This window comes from Ptychodera flava, chromosome 8 (genome assembly GCF_041260155.1).
Source record: "Ptychodera flava strain L36383 chromosome 8, AS_Pfla_20210202, whole genome shotgun sequence".
NCBI classification, from domain to species: domain Eukaryota; kingdom Metazoa; phylum Hemichordata; class Enteropneusta; family Ptychoderidae; genus Ptychodera; species Ptychodera flava.
Genome location: NC_091935.1, coordinates 23,746,146 through 23,766,290, shown reverse-complemented (window position 1 = coordinate 23,766,290; position 20,145 = coordinate 23,746,146). Strand labels below are relative to the sequence as shown.

The 20,145-nt window shown below is 36.3% G+C and overlaps 1 protein-coding gene across 1 annotated transcript; it reads left to right on the top strand.

Annotated features, from left to right (window-relative positions):
• The first annotated feature begins 639 nt into the window (after positions 1-639).
• On the top strand, positions 640-18,618 carry LOC139138831 (RING finger protein 11-like). The gene is made up of 3 exons (XM_070707379.1): positions 640-864; positions 14,437-14,585; positions 16,299-18,618. Exons 1-3 carry the CDS (start codon positions 760-762, stop codon positions 16,477-16,479), a joined length of 435 nt encoding a protein of 144 aa, XP_070563480.1. The 5' UTR covers positions 640-759; the 3' UTR covers positions 16,480-18,618.
• Positions 18,619-20,145: the final 1,527 nt, after the last annotated feature.

Genomic DNA, 20,145 nt, shown 5'->3' with positions numbered 1-20,145 from the left:
TAAATTTTAAAGCTAACTTAAAATAAAAACAAAACGCTGCGTTTAAATCGCTCTTCCTACAGTCACAGTGTAGGCCTACAGTCATATACAGCTCTACGTGGAGCTCGGGAGTTCGGCTCTCCTTGCAAATAACTTTTACTTTTTATTATCGTATCTGTATAGCTTATTTCATTTGAAGATCAGGTGGACAGTATGGTATCAATATTCACGGGGGACGATTGGTAATACTACAGCTTGCGTGCATTCACGTGACGAATTGCTATAAGTTTTCTCCGAAGAAAACAACATCGGTGATTACGTCACTGTTTTGTATCTGCAAGTCATGTGCCGACAACGACCTTTCTGACAAATATACGGGACAGGTGATCGAATGACGTCATGACTTCTGCCTATATTCGCAGTTTCAGATTAAGGAAATCTATCCGCGACAGCGCTGAAAGTAGTTCTTCTATTGTAGTGCATGAGACTGTCGTTCAAAATCATCTGGTTGGTCGGATTTTTTTGTTTTTACAGTCTCTGTAGTATTTTAGGGAGATATTTTAACCTACATGACAACCGGCTGAACAATGAATATGTGCGAGCTGTTGCTTCGGCGTATCAATCCGAATGTTTATGTTTGTACTGCGGTCAGTGTTATCACTCGTCATTCGTTCGCCATTGGAGTGTATCGCTTCCGTATATATCTGCGTGACCGGCTGGTAAATTCCAACTGGATGCCTTTCTTCGAAACCATACTTGCCCATTCCCCTGCAGTTGAAGATGGGGAACTGTCTCAGGAGTAGTACAACCGACGATATATCTCTACTTAATGGTGGAGATCGCTCACCGGGAGCAGAAAGTAGGGGCCCTCCGCCGCCGTATCAGGTAACGGTATTGTTCGGTGAATTAGTCTGCGAAATATTGCAATTGTAATGTAACAGTTGCGCCAATATATGTTGTGTTGGCTTCCAGAAGGAGTTTTCTTGTTTGGCCGTTTCTATTTTACTGTTTTCTTCTTGTAGCCTCTATTGTCGTAGGGTGGCTTAGGTATTGACGAGATAGCGAAAGTGACTAATATTTTGTCGCCAACTCTTTGTTTATTTTTTTTTTGTCATGTCTGGCACGAGAAACAGTCGGGCCAATGTTTTCAGTAGTTTTGTTTACAATGGTACATCCTGGGTCGACGACATTGTTTAGCAGTCGTCACAGCGGATACTGGCCGGCCAAATCGTCAGCCTTTGTGACGGCCTTTTACGACGATTATCACAGTATCCGGTCCATTGTGTTTTCAAGTACCGTATATTACCTTGGACATCAAAATATATCAAAAATGACTGAAGAGTGGAAAATAATGAAACAAAAAGATATCAGTCAGCCTTGTTTAACTGGACGACCTTGCCCGTCTAGGTCGACAATCAAACAGTCATTTCACAATTATTTCCACGTTTTGCCTTGAGCAGATTTTGTCGTTTGCATCAAATGCTGGTAGCGATCATTGTAACTCGATAATGTATGCAGGATATGTGTGGGTCAATCAGCCCCTTGATTTACTGGGAAAGTCCCTTTGTAAATATTCCACTACCAGCCCTATTTTTGAAGATAATTATCCATAATTTCACGTCAAAAAAGTAAATAGAGTTTAACTATAGTATTATTGATTATTCATTGTATGATATTTATTTTTTTAAATTGATTTGGTTTTGTCATTGTCTCTGAAACTGAATGGCAAAATAAATACACACTGTTCACAGTTTTTATCATAATTTCTATAGAACATTACTACAAAAGATAGGTCTATATCTTCAGGGTCAGGACGTGGGTCATTTATTATTCTTCATAGAATTCGAATAGTATACTAGTGTTTTGTTCAGGTAATAGATGGAGCTAAAACAAGGACTCCAAAGACCAGTTTCAGTGGCTACACTCAGATATTTTGTAAATTTTAGTTTCTGTTCTTCATACAAGAGTCCATACAACAGTAGGCTATGTCTGTCCTTGAGTGGCGGTACTTGCGGTACTTGAACCCTCAAAAATGTATCTATGGCAACTAAAAGCACCCCCTCACAATAACGTTCCATCAGTACAGATATAACTAAAAATTTACCCTGCACATGACTTCTGTTCTCAGTATACCTGTGCAGGAAGTGAAAACAAGAGACATCACTGTATTTGGTGCTTTGGACGGAAATCTCTCCAAAACTATTGTATAATTGATAGTGCTTGATGACTTCAAATCTATTTTTACACACTCACGGCCGTTCATAAGTTTTGTTTACAGTATTGGTATAGACTTTAGTCTCCTAGTGTTTTGCAAGGAGCATAATTGTATCGCTTCAGAGTCCGCAGGGTTACGTATCTTTTAGTGACAGTCCCTCAACCCACAGAGACTGTGTTTTGATATATTTTGAAGTACGAGTTTTCCGCCATGTCTTTTGACCAAGATTTCCCTTTTATTTATAGAGAAATTCGGTTCTGTAAGGCTAAAGGTATGCAGTGTGGGAAACCCCCAGTGTCAGGCTGCTGGCTGCTTGTATGGTTTCATTTTTGCGTGTCTGATTTGCATACAGTCGGCTGTGTAGTTGCCTTCAAATGTTGTGAAGTCCTTCAGTGAGATTTGCTTCTTTTTCACAGTGTATGACGTAACAGTGTATTGTGTCTGGGATCAGCTGCTTCGTGTAAACAACATCAGATGTGATTGTCATCACAGGCTCAAAAGGACAAAGTCATTCTGTCTGACTGGTTTTTGTTACAAGGGGGGTGGGGGTGAAATTTAGCACTTTTGATTCAAGACAATTTTTTTGGTTTTTTGTATAAATTAATGGTTCACCATAGAACTATGAAGAACCAAATTTAGTGCTGTCTTTTGACATGAACCTATACATAACATAGGGCCAAAGTCCCTGAAGCTACTATAGACATGGATACAAAATTAAGTATTTCCTGTCTGTATGAAATTATCTCACTAAGGTCATCCTAGGGACTTGTAAACCAAATATTAAAGCTGTCTGACCAGCGGTTTTGAAAAAACAAGCAACTCAACAGTTGACAGAGCTCTGCTGTGTTTTGTAGAGAATAACCTTTTGTGACACATGTATTGATGAAGAAGGTGGATATCTTTGATTAACATTGTAAGTGAGTTCTGTTGAATAAGTTGAGACTGTACATACTCAGAGAAAGCACACTGAAGAGACAAATGTTTGAAACTTAAGAAGTTCAAGGTCATCAAAAGCATTATAAGGAATCATGTAACTTTCATTGCACTGTTTACACAGATTGCATAATTGCTATAAATAGCACATGAGGAATCTTCAGCCCAGCTTTACCATAAAAACCCTATCACTTTGACCACTCTTTTACTTGACCACTCTATTTTTTTCCTCAAAAAGTAATTTTATTTTATCCTTACCAAGTCAACCATAATGGAAATTAGAACTTCTCTATCTCTATCTTTATCTCTATTGACTATTTTGAGCAATTTCTTTTAGATAACATACAGGGCACAATAAATGACGGTTCAGAATATGTCAAAGTTGGGATTCAGGAAAGTTGCCTTTACATGTTTTAATCCTCCAAGATGGTAAGCATTTCACTATGAACTGTCAAAAAACTTTTTGATAATTCTACACTAAAATTATTTTGGCTTTGATGATTTCCTAATAAATTCAATTATTTAAAATCATATTAATTATTTTTTTCTGGGTGAATTGATAGGGTTTATACAGTACAAGAATTACATACAATGTAGTCAAATTTTGACCAAAATGAAAAAAAAATTCCTTAAAATACACATTTGCATATTTCATCACAATTTGAACAAATCTAAGTTGGGTTACCCCTAGGGACCTGTATACCAAATAACAAAGCTGTCTGACCAGCGGTTATGAAGAAGAAGATTTTTTAACAAAAACACCTTTTTTGGCATTAATTTGCCTATTTTCAACAATATCAAAAAATTAAAAAAACAGTTTCTCAAAATCATATTTTTCATCTACACAACAAATATCAAATCAGTAAGTACTGCGGTTCTCAAGATATTTGAGTGGACGGACGCCTCACAAACGGACATACATACATACATACATACATACATACAGACTGACGACGGACGCCGACGGATACCCATCCCAATAGCTTCTATAGACTATAGTCTATAGTAGCTAAAAATGATAAAACCTATCATTTGAGTATTTTTTGTAACTGCCCCTAACCATGCAGATAATCAAATGTAGTGTTACATCAACGAAAACCAGGCCTTCAGTTTTAAGCCCTGTTCACAAATATGATACAGGATGCTTGGAGGAAATTGCGAATGAAGACTTAGATTATAACTGTTGACAAATAAGAGGAAGATTCGTAGAGTGTCTCCTCTATCCCCTGGCAACAATTGATAGTAAACACCATAAATTGATATTTATCAACAGGGTAAGATTCTTTCTCATTACATTCATGTATGTAACCATATTCCATCAAATTTAATTATGCGTAGGATTGCAAATACAATTCTAGGGCTTCATTTGACTCAAAGACCCCCAGAAACATTTCATGAGTTACCGTCCTTGTACAGGAAACCTTTGTTCACCCGCTAATCAGCATTATCAATGCAATCCTACCGATGCTTATTATTGATCTTGTGTTCTGCAAGCAAGAATAAGATTGAATAATATCTTAGTTGTGTTCACAGTTGTTCAGAAAGAAGTCATGTACTCACATTAACATCAACAATCAAACAGTGTCAGTGGGTTCAACTACCTTGTCTGTATGAGTTTTTTCCTCCACCCCCCACCCCACCCCCCCACCACCATATGTAGAGATCCAACTGTGCAATGGAATACTACATAGGATTTGACCAAACTATAGTGGTGAAAGGGTTGAGCTTATAAGTGTGAAATAACCTTGGTTGCACTGACAGTCATTGCTTGTTTGAAATGGATAAAACAGTTTTGTTTGTTAGACAGAACTGTTTTTGTTTTCCACCATTTATGTCCCTTTTCGCACAGCAGACTTCATCTACCGTGTAACCGTTATTGCAATTCACCCCAATAATGATCTTCTACACCTTTTTATAAGTAGAAAGCTGGATATTAAGTATATTTACGAATTCAGAGACTGTTTGATAGACCAGTCATAGAAAAGAATTAAGCTAGTGATTAAGTGATACTACAACAGCAACAGTAGGAACACACCATCCAAGTTGATATTTGCATGTTATCCGGAACATTCAAACTTCAAACATCCTTTCCAACGTTCCAATCATCATAAGATAGTTCATAGTTTATCAAGAAAAGGCTTTCCAAAACAGCTCTTTCAGCAGCTGAACTGAATGCTTGATTGTTAAAGAGAATATTATTAAGTTAATGAGTGTTCATAGTTGATTGTGCTATTGTAAAGCTATTCACACATGTCTAACTGTTGTACAAGTTCCTAAATCCACTCTTTGACTAAATCCTCTCTTTGACTGGGTGGTAAACTTTGTTGAACACCTGTCTCAGCTCACTACAGAAGTGAAGCAAAAATTACAGATTTGTAGTCTGTATTCAGTTTTTTGGAAGGTCTATGCTGTAAGATCAGAACTCAAATACAGGTAAATTTCTTCCAGAACCTTGTATAATTTTTGAATTAAGAATTTTACTGGTAATATAGTTAAGCCAGCCAGTGAACAAAAACTGCTATGCTGGGTTTAATCATCGTATACCTGGAATGCAGTAGCCAAGTTTTACAGACTCCCATCAACAAGTCAACTTGCTCATCACAGCTTCATTTAACAAATGATACAGTATAATAGCTCATCGTACTAACAATAATGAACACAAACTTAACTTGGCATTCTAATTTTCATTATAGCTGTCCAAGCCAGAATGAGGGAATTAAGCTTTTTGCCCAGTGAGTTCTTTGTCAGTATAAACAGTTTGGCACAGTTTGAAGCAAATGAGTTGGAGGAAGTGAAACCAGGACCTATGGTGTTGTGTTTTGTGTACATCCTTTATAGTGTGATATATATGTATGCTGAACATAAATTAGACACAGTTGTGATATCATGAGATAAAGCTACTGTACTGCGGACCAAAAAGGTAGTAACTTGCAGCCAAGCAAACACACACGGAAAGGAGAAGTGAAAAACTGAATTGAAAACTGACAATTAAGTCACCCCATTCCTTACACTTTGCGTCAACCCTAATCATCGACTGTTCCTTTCTACTTGTGACAGTTTCAAGTGTGCAGTGTTCAGTTAGGACTTTGTACATACATTGAACTCTAGTGTATCCCTAGTTCTGTGTGTGCCAAAAGTTAAAAAAAAGGAATTTTGCATAGTTTTCTTGTATTATATGTCTAGAATTTGTTGTATTGTCTAGTATTGACACGGTTTTGTTTTGGGCCTTCATACAGTGAACCCCAAAAGTTTATGTGGTAGTTTATCTCATATTATATGTCTTACACTGTTTTTTGTTAGGGCTTATACAGTACACCCAAAAAGTTTATGAGTTCTCAACAAAGAGCTTTCTTTTTTGGTGCTTGGTTTCCATGAATCCGTATCTGCCAATCCTAATATTGAAAATGAAGGAAATTCTTAATTTGCATGTTGACACTAGTATAATGAGTACCTGACAGTGACAGGTTAGGTATTATCAGTGCCATAGCAGAACCATATGTACAATGCTGATAGTGGTGACTAATATCTTTTGCTGTTTCATTATGTTTCATTCATCTCAAACTTACTGGTAATTAATCAGCTCCCAAAGAAACTTCTTTCCCTTCATGAAATAGTTATTTTTGGTAAAACTAGAGCAAGTATAGTTACTTTGAGAAGCTGTTGTAGTAAATTCCAAATAATTAATTCATGATGCAGTCTGCTGTAAAAAATTAATCTTCAAAGCCCTAACCCTACTGACCATAATTATAAAATTTAATCGTCAGTCAGAGTGCTGTAGTTGAATTTTAAAATCACATTCCCAAAAACTTGGAAGGGATCCACATTAACGTATTCATGACAAAAAATATGTTTACGGAGAACTATAAAACAGTTACATTGACACTGCAAAATAGAGGAAGTGTTTTCAGCTTTCATATATATATATATATATACATGTCTGCTGAGTAAATAAAGCTTGTTGCAACATGTCATTAGCATATTGTGTGCGAGGATATGAATACAGCCATGCAGGCAGTTTGTTTTCTGATTGTGAAAAGTTACTTGAGATTCAGTGTCACCAATTCATAGTGAGACAAATAACATTTTATGAAGTCCATGCTTCTGTGCTGCATTCTTTGCTTGTCTTTTCAACGATAGATGACACTAGTGTACAGTGACTGTTATGTGTATATCCAATATGGTACATGTATTTATATATGGTTTTGGTTTTTCACTCGTACTTCCCTATTCCCAGCCTTAATCCTACCGTTATGGTTCAACTTCCGCTTAGACAGTTTCCCCAATAAATGTCAAAATCAGGTTTATCACATCCCCACAGGATACAACAAGAGTTAACCACTCAGACTTCCGACCTTTGATATACTCTATTCCCAATTTTTATTGGCCCGACTTGTCATCGGCTTATTTTGTCCCCAACAGACATCTAACCAACCCGCATCAAATCATGGTATTCAATAACAGTCTGGCAGTGAAGGGCTGTAGACAACAATCTGTAGGTAGAGTCCTCCCACACAGCGGAAATGGGGGTTTTGAAGTTAAGCCGTGGAAACTCAAGTGGAAATTAATATTTGTACAGTATATATACAGTTATGATTAACTTTTCCCCATTCACGTAAAGCAAGAATTACATTAGGTTTTTTGTCTGTTAAATAATTATAAGCCCAACACAATTAGAACTCTAAAGAAGAAATGCCAATGTATCATTGTTTTGTTATGCAAATTTAAGTGACAAAATTGTTATTGCCAAATGCCTCACAAGAAGCATAAGTTATGAAATTGTAGAATGAACTTAATCATTACAAAATATGATACTGACCACACAAAATATAAATTTATTTCATAGTCACAGAAAAGACTTCAAAATGTCAGTAATTTTCTGCAAGAGTGCAAACATCTCGTGTAAGTTCTCAGACTTCTACTGACATACCCTTTCCATATGGTTGATTATTTATAAGGGAAATATTATTTTGAAATAGAAAGCATAATTCATACAAAGTTAATAAGTCGAAACCTGCATTTCGTAGAATATTTGAAATCTGATATGTCCAAGTAAGTGTCCATCTGTTCATAATCTATAAATTATAATCATGAGAAAATGAGATGATGTATGTTGAATTGGGAGTTCTATTCAATGTAGCGTGTCAGTGGTTCAAGAGATTTTATTGTCAGCATAGGGTAAAAGTGTCAGTGTCTGTCTGCAACGTATGTGTGAATCATCAAATCGATATTTCTTGTAACAATTTGGCCAAGTTTAGTGTTTGATGTCAACAATATCATTGCCAACAAGGAGCAGCCTTAAGATTTTTGTCACTTTCTAGGAAGTCAAGTGATGAATTTAATTTTGAATGTAGACAAAACAATGGTGAGGTGGGAAGGTATATTGTGTCAGCACTCTGTAAAGTATGTGGTATACAGTGAGAACAGCTTATGTTGTAGTGGACTAGCTTCTATATGATGCTGTTGTTTGAAATCATGGAGGAATACTCACAGATGTCACTCTACTGTGTAAAATAAAATATGTTTCCTGAACATTTACAACAAAAAACATGAATAATCAACCTTTCCTAAAAAGATACGTGCTTCCTAGTGTAATTGCAAAGTTTGAAGTGGCCATCTATTGTATAAGTATTATTTACGTACATGCACGTGAATCATATGCATATATACTCTGTGTGATTTGAAAACATTTCTGAAATTATGAATGAGGAAATTGAAAGAGGTTATATAAATGTTGAAAGTAGGAAGTTTTGGAGATGCTAGGAGTGATTTCCTGTGAAACCTGCGGAGTGTTGATGGAGAACGGCGAAGGGAACAAGCCAGGCGATCCACAAGTGTTGAGGAAATGACCACTCTTGTAGCGTGTATTCTGCCGCTCTTTCAACTCAGCCTAGTTCCTGTGTAGTGGCACTGGCAGTACAGTGTGTTATCAATATGATAGGGGACTGTGGAGGCTGCACTTTTTTAGTAGGCAATGTTAGAAGTATATAGAAGAAGTCGAGAGTTTTATGACAGCATGTCGCATGACCAACTGTGATTTAAAATGAAACAGGTGTTTTTCTAACCATTGAATATGCATACATGTATGACTCAGTTTCTGATAGATACGTACTCATACCCTAGCCAACGAATGTTCTATTCCTGCAGTCCACAATTTCACCACCCAACATTTTAATCATATTGTTTTCTATGGTGTTTGGAATTGCTATGTTTTCTTTGGGAGGCTGTTAAAATCTAGAGTGGATACAATACTAGGATGAAACAGTCTCCAAAATAAAAACTGTAATTTCTAATGGCGTTAATAGCTTCATTGTAATGTACCACTTTCTGATGTGGCATTTTATACTAGATGTCATTGGGTACTACCAGAGAAGAATATTATGGTGAAGTCTTGGAAAATGTGGTGGAGTGTTGCTTTCATCACCAGCTTCTTACATTTTACTACAAACATGTAAAGGTTTCTTGTCAGCATAAATGTTCTCCAAAAATTATTTATATCAACAGTTCATGGAATTCGGTGATGTTGCCTCCTGTAATTTGTAGTTTCACGTAAAGATTGCCCCCCCCCCAAATCAACACCTCCATCCTGTACTCTTAAATCATGATTTGTTTGGTTTGACAACCTCCCAAACAATCAGTATGAAACAGGAAATTACATCTCAAGTAAGACTTCACCACTCACAGTTACCCAAGTTTATATTCATTCTCGCATTTTGCACATTGATAGCCATTTTCTCCCATCAATATATATGTACTTCCTGTCTTCATAGAAAGTGCCATGCATTATTGATTAGTTGAGATACACATACCTCATTCAAAAAATTCCCTCTCTTTAGTTTTCATTTTTTTTATCAGTGCGTCACATGCAGCTTTAATGAATTGACTTGTTCAAGTTGCGTCTTTCAATCAATAAAACAGTCATGTTATTGAGCAGACACTTTCAGCTCTCAACTTTCATCGACACTTTTAGCTCCACTCAGCTATTACACAAACACTAAATTATAATGTGAATTTCTCTCTTTGTTACCCAATTCAAACAAAGCAGCAACAATGAAATGGAGTTCAACATAAAGTAAGTTTCAAAAATGCTGTAAAAAAGCACAAAGGTAAACCCTGTCACTGCAGTGGGCGTGTGTCAGATCTCCTGTCGAATTAGGCTAGCACATTCATTTGTAGGGGTGAAAGGATGAAAGTTTCATTCAGTGAAAATGAACAGAGGAACAGAAATCTTGATCGCAGACATACAGATGTCAGTCATGCAGGCTATAACCGTGCTTCCTATACAGCAATATAAAATTCAGTGGTAGTTTCATGAATTCTAAATCAACAATAGTGATGGTGTGTGTGCACCTTTGATATGTTCTGTGACATTGTCTGTCATATCCTTCTGACACTGACCCTGAGGGTAAATAAAAATTGCCCCACCATATCTAATTTTGCTAGGAGATTATATGTGATGCCCAGATTTTATGAATCCTAGTCAAATGGTCTGAAAACAATTACCAGTATTTATTTCCTCCTTATTCATTTTACAGCATTCCCCCGCAAAATGTCATAGTAATGTCTGTATGCTGACAGCTGGTTTCTATTTTGAACATTTCGTGTTGTTCCAAAACATCTGTAAAATTACCCCTGAGGTTTCTTAAACTTTATGAAATACACCGTAGCCTGGGGAATTCATATAGGAATTGCATTACACTGCAACATGCTGGATCTATGGTTGAAAGAATCCTTTGAGAAATCAAGAGAAAAGCCTGACTGTTTGCAGTGTTTATTTTCTCTTATTGTATATATTTTGTTGTTTTAGAATACTCAGTCAACAAAAATCAATCCATCCGCCATATCTATTGCTTTCAATGTTTATTTTAATTTACCAGCGTATAATGATAGCATATAATAGACCCATGTAATTGAGTTTGGAATTCCAATCACCACGACAACATGTGATAGATCCACTTGAACAGCCTGGTTCCCATCTTTCTGCAATTCTGACGTAAAAAAATTGACATACGGTGCTTGGCGCTGAGAACGTTTCAGAGTCGGCAGCCATCTTGGAAGTATAAATTCTAATTAAATTTGTGAAATGGTGTTCATGTGTTATGTACATGTAGCTGTGTATTAGCTATTACATGCTAACATAATGAGAATTCTTCTGTTACTAAGGTTCACATTGTCCAGGTTTGTTGAATGAATCGTACTGCTCGCAGCTATTGTAAACATGTTGCTATCAATTTTTAACAATAATATGCCTAATATATTGAATTTTGAGAAAAATTCAGCAAAATTTGGAAATTTTAGGATGAACTGATGGCCATAGAACAGTTTCACTGGTATAGTCTGCATATTGAACTTATTCTTTGTGGTCTTATTAAAAATCAAGTCACAATGTCCAAAGGATATCAGATATTCTCCACTGTATTGGCAGCCCCAACCCAGTCATTTACAATGTGTACTTACAGAAATGTCAGTCTGTTTGCGTGGATTATCGACTGGAAACCCTTCTGTTGACAAATCAAATTAAAATTCTGACTGAACAGAAAAATCAATGACATTTTAAGTGATGGAAGCTGTGTGTATGTGAGAACATTAAAGGTGACACACCATTTGATAACGAACAAATTGTCTCCAGTAATGACATTTAACCCTTTGAGCGTCAACGTCAATTTTGTTCGCCTTTGCAAAATATACTCTAGTCAATCTTTCTCAGATTTTTGCCAAAATTTTGATAGAAAACTGTAGCCAATGAAATATGAAGTCCATTTGGTCCAAAATTATCAAAAAATTTCAGAAAAATTCATAACACTTTGGTAAAATGTGGCAGTAAAATTTTGGTGGGAAAAAATTACAGCACTCACTCAAAGGGTTAAGTCAGTTTACATTTACGTGTATGCTGACAGTAACAGGGTTTGCAGACCCAGATATAATGCTTAGCCAACCTCTCAGAGCAGGCCAGGTTTTAACATCTCTGCAGTTTGACCCATGTGATGTTCAAGTGGTTCATGGTTATAAATAGACAACACTCTACATGCATAGGCTATTCGATGGGCTGTGTTGAGCCAACCAGCGGCATCTGCAGTCTGAATGCTGACTGCAGATGTACAAAATGTTCAAGTCAGATAGCTTCAAAAACAAAACACTTATGCGGAGAATCATTGTCGAGATCCACTGGACTCTTTTCTGCAACAGCTGGAGGCACAATTATTATTATGCAGCACAGTGGGGCAGAAATATAGCTCTGGCTGGTGAGAATTGAAGGAATGACAAGCAAACACGTACGGTCATAAATAATAACTCAGCTAGTTTATTTAAAGTTTTACTGATCCAACAGACAGTAATATCAGTGTATACACTGGTGCAAGAATTTGCTATTACGTCATTTCAAAGATCTTGAGATACAGAGTCTTCTTCAAGGGTTTGCTCAGATCATGCAGATGGTGATTTGGTGCCACGGGGTCAGGATAAAAAAAGTATACTGCCATCTCAATAATTTCCTGTCTGCTACTTATGCAGTGGCTGTTCCAACAAGCAGATTGGGGTCAAGAAAGAGCTAGTCTAGTGAGCTGAGTCTCTAGGTTCCTGAAGCCCTATTGCAGCAGTAACAGGGTCATCTGCAAGGGGATTTGGATGGTTGTGCCACCCCTCTGTTTGTGGAAGCACAAAGAATACATTTCATAACATAAGAATATGCAAATTATGCATCGTTAATGTTATGTAAATTAGCGACCATCCTGATTTTCCATACTTTGGAGAATAATTATAGTGACTTTTGATGTATTTTCCATCATTTTTCCATCATCCCCTCTGTTTGGAAACAACATATACATATGTTAAAACTACACAAAAGAATACATTTTCATAACAAAAGAATATGCAAATTATGCATTGTTAATGTTATGTAAATTAGCCACCATCCTGATTTTCCATACCTTGGAGAATAATTATAGTGACTTTTGATGTATTTTCCATAATTTTTTTTCTGTTTTTAAATGCAATTTGTTCTACTCCTACAATAATGTTGAAATTCCTACAACTCAAAACACACTCTGATATATTATTCGAAAGTACGTGTATTATGGAAAACTGACTGAAATTTATTTTATCACCAATAACACTGCGTACTGCATGCAATGCATTGTGTCGCCAAGGCTTAAACTGTGTTATTTATTGTCTTCTACAGAGAAAAATTGTTGTTTACATACTTAAAAATGATGAGAAAGTTGTTAATTTTCCCTTTGAGTGCTGTTACAACACGTAAAAATTGTGCATAGAGAAGTGAGTTGAACACAAGAGTTGTAAGGATTTCTTCTCATAATGCTTAAGGTGGCTGGAAAGGCTTTTTTTGCACCAATTCTTTTCTCAGAGTTAATGTCAAGTTTCAAGTGTTAGAATCAAGATATTTAGTTCAAATTTTCAGGATAACTCTCTTAGTTAATACTTTCTCCAAAGGATATAAAAATTGTATATTTGCAGCCATGATTTTGAAATATGACACCAGCAAATATTAAAATTTACTTTTTCATATTTTTTTACATATTTGAATTTAATAATAATTGGATAATATTAATATTACCAAATTAGTTATAAATATGTTGACACCATTTATTGTAAGATTTGTACGGCAGGATTTGTAAATAAAATTTGTTTTTATGATTTACATGGGTTTACATATCAAAAAATTATTAAAAATTCTTTCAAATTTCAAAATGTGATTTTTCAAAAAGTACTTCAAATACAGGAAAATTGTGCCATACAAATCTTATCTGTAACCTTGTTAATAGGCTGTAAAAATTCAATGTCCATATCTCATTTCAAAGGTGGGATTAAGTTGTATACAATTACGTAGGAAAACTGTTATTCTGTCAAAAATGTTGAAAACAAGCCATCATTTGCACCCCTCTTTTGAAGTCACAGAGCATTTTTTTGGTTAATCTCACTTTTGACACCTCTTTGACACTGAAAGAATCTAAAAATGCATTTACAATAGCAGTCACTCACTCTGAATGCCAGCACCGCCTTGTCAAATTTTCCTGAAAAACAGCAATAATGACTTTCCCTTTTCAAACATTTTATTAAAAGCTAGGGGACCTCTACCATAGTTAATACACTAAGGACTCCCCAACTTCTTCTTATTGGTCAGTTTTCTAGAAGTTTCAACAGGCTATAACTCTGCAATGCCTTTGTGCCCAAATGTCTAGTTTTTTTTATTCCACAGAGAATGTTGACTACTTCAATATTTTAATAGTTTTATTGAAGTTTATGACTGACGCTCTAGCCTTTCCAACCACCTTAATATCACATGTATTCTATTACAGGAGGCGGCCCCAGTTTACTATCCAAGTCCCAATCAGAGGAGACCAGCTAACCAGTTAACAGAAGAAGAACAAGTCAGAATTGCACAAAGAATAGGTCTTATACAACATTTACCCACAGGGATGTACGATGGAAGCAAGAAAAACAGAGAGTAAGTGTGTTTCTTGTCATCCCTTGTCAGGCTGTGTAGGCTACAAGATTATAGTGTTTATTTGAAAAAATTTGAAAATATTTGAAAATATTCAGCATATTCATTCATTGTATTTCATGTAGTCTCAACCTATATGTAGCTTTCATTAGAAATGGACAATCTGAGCTCAAAATTAGAGCTAGATCCTAGACTATTTCCTTGTAGATTTTAAAGTGCTCAGTTGATGTGTCCTCTGCAGCTCAGCAATTTTAACGTTTACATTATTTGTACTAATAGCAGAGTCAATGTGAAATCAGGGTGAAGTGATAGTATGTAAAAAACCTCACAAAAAGCAGAAGTTAGGTCAAAAAATACGGGTCTGTTGTCGTTTCCTCCATACACAGCTGGTTCAGTATATGAGCAGTTTCTAACGACCAGGCTCTGTGTAGACTCGAAGAGAAATGGAAGCTTTGTGCATTAGTGGTAACCGCCCCCCCCCTCCCCAAAAAACCCCAAAACAAAACAACAAAACAAAACAAACACAAAAAAACCACCATCTTTGAGTTGTAATGGATTGAATCTGAAGGACAGACAGTGAAATGCCAGCACCGAGAAAACAAACACTCTTTTATTTGTCAAGTTGTTCACCTTCTGGGCTCAGTGCTATGGCCTTGCCTAATAATAACATCACACGGGATCACCACTTGTATGCAAAGCAGTAGTGGCCTTCATATCGCAAGACGTTGAATCATAGCAAGACTCTAATGGTCTACAAGTATCATTGTGCAATTTTTGATAAAGTTACCAATGCTATGATTCACTGATATATAAATATGCGTACACAACTCAAAAAAGGTACTGATAAATATATTTTGTGGTTACATGTATGAACTGGCTAATGTATCTATGGCCATGATGCAGAATCTAGATTTGTCACAGTAACACTGCGTATTTCTCCTTTGAACATTACTGTAGAGAGTGCAAGCTATATACAGGGCCCAATGGGCTCCTGGAAAGTTCTGGAAGATCCTTGAATTTTGAAGCCTTCTGGAAAGTCAGTGAAATATCCTGGAAAATTAAATTGAGTCCCGGAAAGTCATGGAAATTGGCAATTCATCCTCAAATTTCAAAACGACAAGATGATCAATCAAGATGTTGTAAAAATGATATGTAAACATGATATCTTGTAAAAATGATATGGGGGAAAATAGTATTTTGGACCTTCAAAAAGTCCTGGAAAATTTCTGAAAAAGTCCATGAATAGCAGGCATGGCCAATGTGAAATCCATGTCATTAATATACACCGGCATTTGTATATACTTCAAAGCAAAAATATTTAAAAAAAACCTTTTGCAGACCAATTAACCTAGCTATGAACTACCAATTGTATTGTATATATACATGTATATGTACTCATACACAATAAATCACATAAATTGCCGTTGTGTAAGTTTTACTGATCAATGTTATTATTGCAGGGATGAGTATTTGAATTGCCAGGGAATTTCAACATACTTACATTCAAGAAAACTACCGTGAATATAAGGCCATTTGTATAATGTATATATGCTAACTTCTAAAAAGATGTTAGGGCTTGAATTCACTGGTCAGAATCGCTGGTGCAATCCACAGCAGGTACCACCAGGCATTCAAAGTACCTTACGAACAAGCCATGGATACTTTTAAAAGAGTCCACTTACACTTACAGCCTCCCTGTTGTGTCATCTCTTTCAGGTGTGTTATCTGTATGACGGAATTTGTCTACGGAGACTCAATACGTATCCTACCATGTATGCACATTTACCACATTGACTGTATTGACGACTGGCTGATGCGTTCATTTACATGCCCATCGTGTATGGAGCCCGTGGATGCAGCATTACTAGTATCATATGACCAAAACCAGTCGCCATAACTGCCAAGAGACTTTCCTGTGGAATATGTATCATAGACAGACAAAAAAGGAGAACAAAAAAAACTCAGACAAACTTAACGATATATTATATAAATATATATATACTTTAACAAGATTGGTACAGAGCGGGGAAGAGGAATTTCTCAGTAGGCTGGGCTGCAGTTGGTGCATGCAAAGGTCGTTTCAATTTTCATGGCAATGAAGTAATGATTATTCTTTGAATGCAAAGTGCTGATCTTTGCCACTGGAATTGCATCAGTCGTGGACCCCCCCAAGGAGGCTGCCATTTACAGTATTTTATCAGAGAACTGCTGGACGTATAGTCACTGGATGACTACCAAACAAGCCTGGAGTAGAAGGAGACACCATTGAAACGCCGCTATCAGTAGTACTATTCCCAAGAAACCAGCCTGCGCATCCCTGTGTCCGTGTCCCCAGACGTGACCCGACAGTCCCTCTACACGAGGATCAAACCATTTTGCTGTTCAAATCAGGGGGTAAAGCTTGTAGGTGATTCTTGGAAGTTACACAACTCTCTAGTCTACCGGGTGTTACAAGGTGAGGGTTGGCAAAATGGATCTGATTTTAGGGTTTGGGAATAAAATGGGTTCAGGATCAATGCATTTTTCAGTCCAGCCATTCATGGATTTCTATCAACACCAATGGGAAAACTATTCTGTACATAACACGGTGTCTATAACGTTGTCTTCTTTTCTTTTCTGATCAAAATGGAAAGATCCTGTAATGTGCTTTCTTTTAAAAAAAACTGTTAAGTTGTCAAATTTTTAGCAAAATACATGGTTTGAGTGCGAGAGAGGGAGAGAGTTAGAAAAGATTAGTTTCTGGAAGTCACCGGTGTATTAAAAAAGTATATCTTCAGAAATGATAAAAAAGTCAAACATCACACAAAACTATCACATATTCAGTGTCTGTGACAATGTCTCTGTCTTACGAATAGATAAGAGTTTTGCCAATCAAGGTATACCAGAAAGTAAAAAGTGAGAAATATGCAAAATATATGAATAAAAAAACAACACAATTTTGATACACAAGGTACACGTGATGTATTGATTATATATTCACCAGGCCAGAAACAAATCTTCATTTAATATTTAATTTAGGCTGTTTTTAAAATGGGTGTATCGTTGAAAAGTGCCCTAGATGTATAAAATGATCATTACACCATACGGCAATAATTTACCAGGTGTTGGTCTTCTGTATGTGTGTGTATGCTGGAGGTCACTCCCAACACAAAGGTGTCTGTATTAATTAAAAAACTTCTTTTTGTGCGTGTTTAGAGGATGTACTTTCCAGTTGCCTTTGATAATATTTACTGAATTTTTTTTTAGTGTTTAAGCAATGCAAAGAAATCATGTTAATTAAAATAATTGTAAATGGGAGGGAAATGTATAATGGAGTAAATTCAAAATGTGATTAAAACAAATCAACCAATGAGAGGAATAATAGAGTACTGTCATTCAGGTTCACCCTTTTCTCAGCATTTTCGATCACTAGGGTCAGTCAAGTTAGTGCTCTTGAATAATAGTGGGTCCAATCTGCCTTTCAGTTATAACCTGGCTGTCCTAGGGGGTGCCTTTGGTAATGCATACATAGGAACATACCCCTTAGGAAAGTATACACGCGGTAATTGTAATACGGCTTTGTATGGATCCACTGTTCTTCAATATTGCCTGGAAGTCTAATGAAATAAGATCTGGACATAGCTGTGATCTCAGATTACTGTGTAGGATTTAGGAAGACTGATACCATGGCAAATTAGGGCCTTGTTCCACTCAGTATCTGACTCCTTTCATAATCCATCAACTTCACACTATTGAACATTTGACAGCAGATTTGACTCTGCTCTGTCATCTCTGTATTGTGGCATTTTTTCCCCCATAGTTTCCACTGAAGTCCGATTGACTCATGCATTAAGATACACAGCATTCTACAAGGGGGGACTTTTTGCAGTCCTCATGGCGGGGAAACTATCCTGAAATTTGCATATTCAAAATTGGTTAAAGATGCTGTTTCAAACGGACTGTAAAAAAAAAATTTTTTAACTTGATCTGTTTTGACAAAGTCAACTTACAGGATGGTGCTAGGTGCAATGCTGTCTCACAACCCCCCCCCCCCCCCCCCCCCCCCCCCCCCAAAAAAAGCAGAACAAAGAACAAGAAAAGCTAGATTCCGGGGAAATAATTCCATTGCAGATTTTCAGGATTTCCATGGTCATGGTCACAATATAACTAATACGTAGGTATAAAGGGTGTTTAGAGATTTTTTCTCCGTAAATAAATGATATCTTGATATAATCAGGTAAATTCATATGGAAATATCGTACATTAGGCTAGGAGGGCAAATTCTGGATTAGTAACCATCTTCACTTCAAATATCAATCTTTTCAAATTCAAGTACTACACAACATAGATATGAATAAGAACACTACTCCTATATATGACAAATCTGTAACTGCCTAGCCGACACTTCTTATCATCTCCATTCCTAGACACTACAAGTCTCAGATTTTGTGGTGAGAATTTTTCGATTCTGTTGAAATTTTGTTGATGTTAATCTTGTGTGACATGCATGAGATCTCTTATTATTTCTCTGAAGGAGAACTGGAGAAATTTTGAAAGCTGGACTTTAAGAAAAAAAGAAAATTTAGATTGAAATGTTCCGATGGACGTGCGTTTCATTGCTTTGTGCTGCATAGATGCTGTGTTGGTTTTGTGAAACTTGAGAATGGGTGTGCTTTGTCAGTTATTATTCAAGTATGAGTCATAGTGGAGTTTAGACTCTGACAGCAGACCTCCCTATCTATGCAACATAGCCCTATTCTTCTGCTTGTAATATGTGCTGTCAATATAGTGTGCCACAGTCTGGCTCAGGGAGCTGATGCTGTTTCCCTGTGTGCTGCATAGCTTACCCAGCAGGCCCGGACCACTGATGGCATTGAGTTTGCAGAAGAGAGAAAGCTTGAAAATGTGTTCAGAACGATGGGGTTATGAGAGAAGCCATGCAGAGTCATCAATGAATTATGTGTGAGATGAGTAAAATACAAATCTGGGTTTTGTGTGCTCAAAACAGATATAAGACAGTCAATGAATTTTAATTGTTGGTAATCATGGATATCATAAACTTTTTGTGGCAAAATGTTAAATTATTAACTTGCACATATGAAAAATCATGAACATTTGCAAATCAATTGTATAATTATTCATGTTGTTGGTTTATGGATGATAAGAAATCTCATAAATTTGGAACTGAATTAAAAAGTTCTTGTGGAGCAAAGTATATCCCTGTTAACCATAATTGATGAAGTATTTTCATAAAAGTGCCTTATTGAAATTTTAGGATGAAGTGTAAAATTTACAATAAGAGAAGCTAACAGATTGGGATAGAAAGAATTAATTACGCTTTCTGCATGCTGTGGTATATTATTAAGGTAGAATGCGCCTCAGGGACAGATATTTGGACTCAACTTTTAAAATAATATTTTGGCCAACCATTTGTTGGGGGCCAATTATGATGAAGCTTATGGAGTAAAGCAAGTTTTCACTGACTTAGTTTTGTGAAAATTGGGAATTTCATTTTCCCGTATAGAGACAACACAGGGATGGTAGCCATTTTGAATTTCAAATATCGGTAAATGTTGGGTATTTT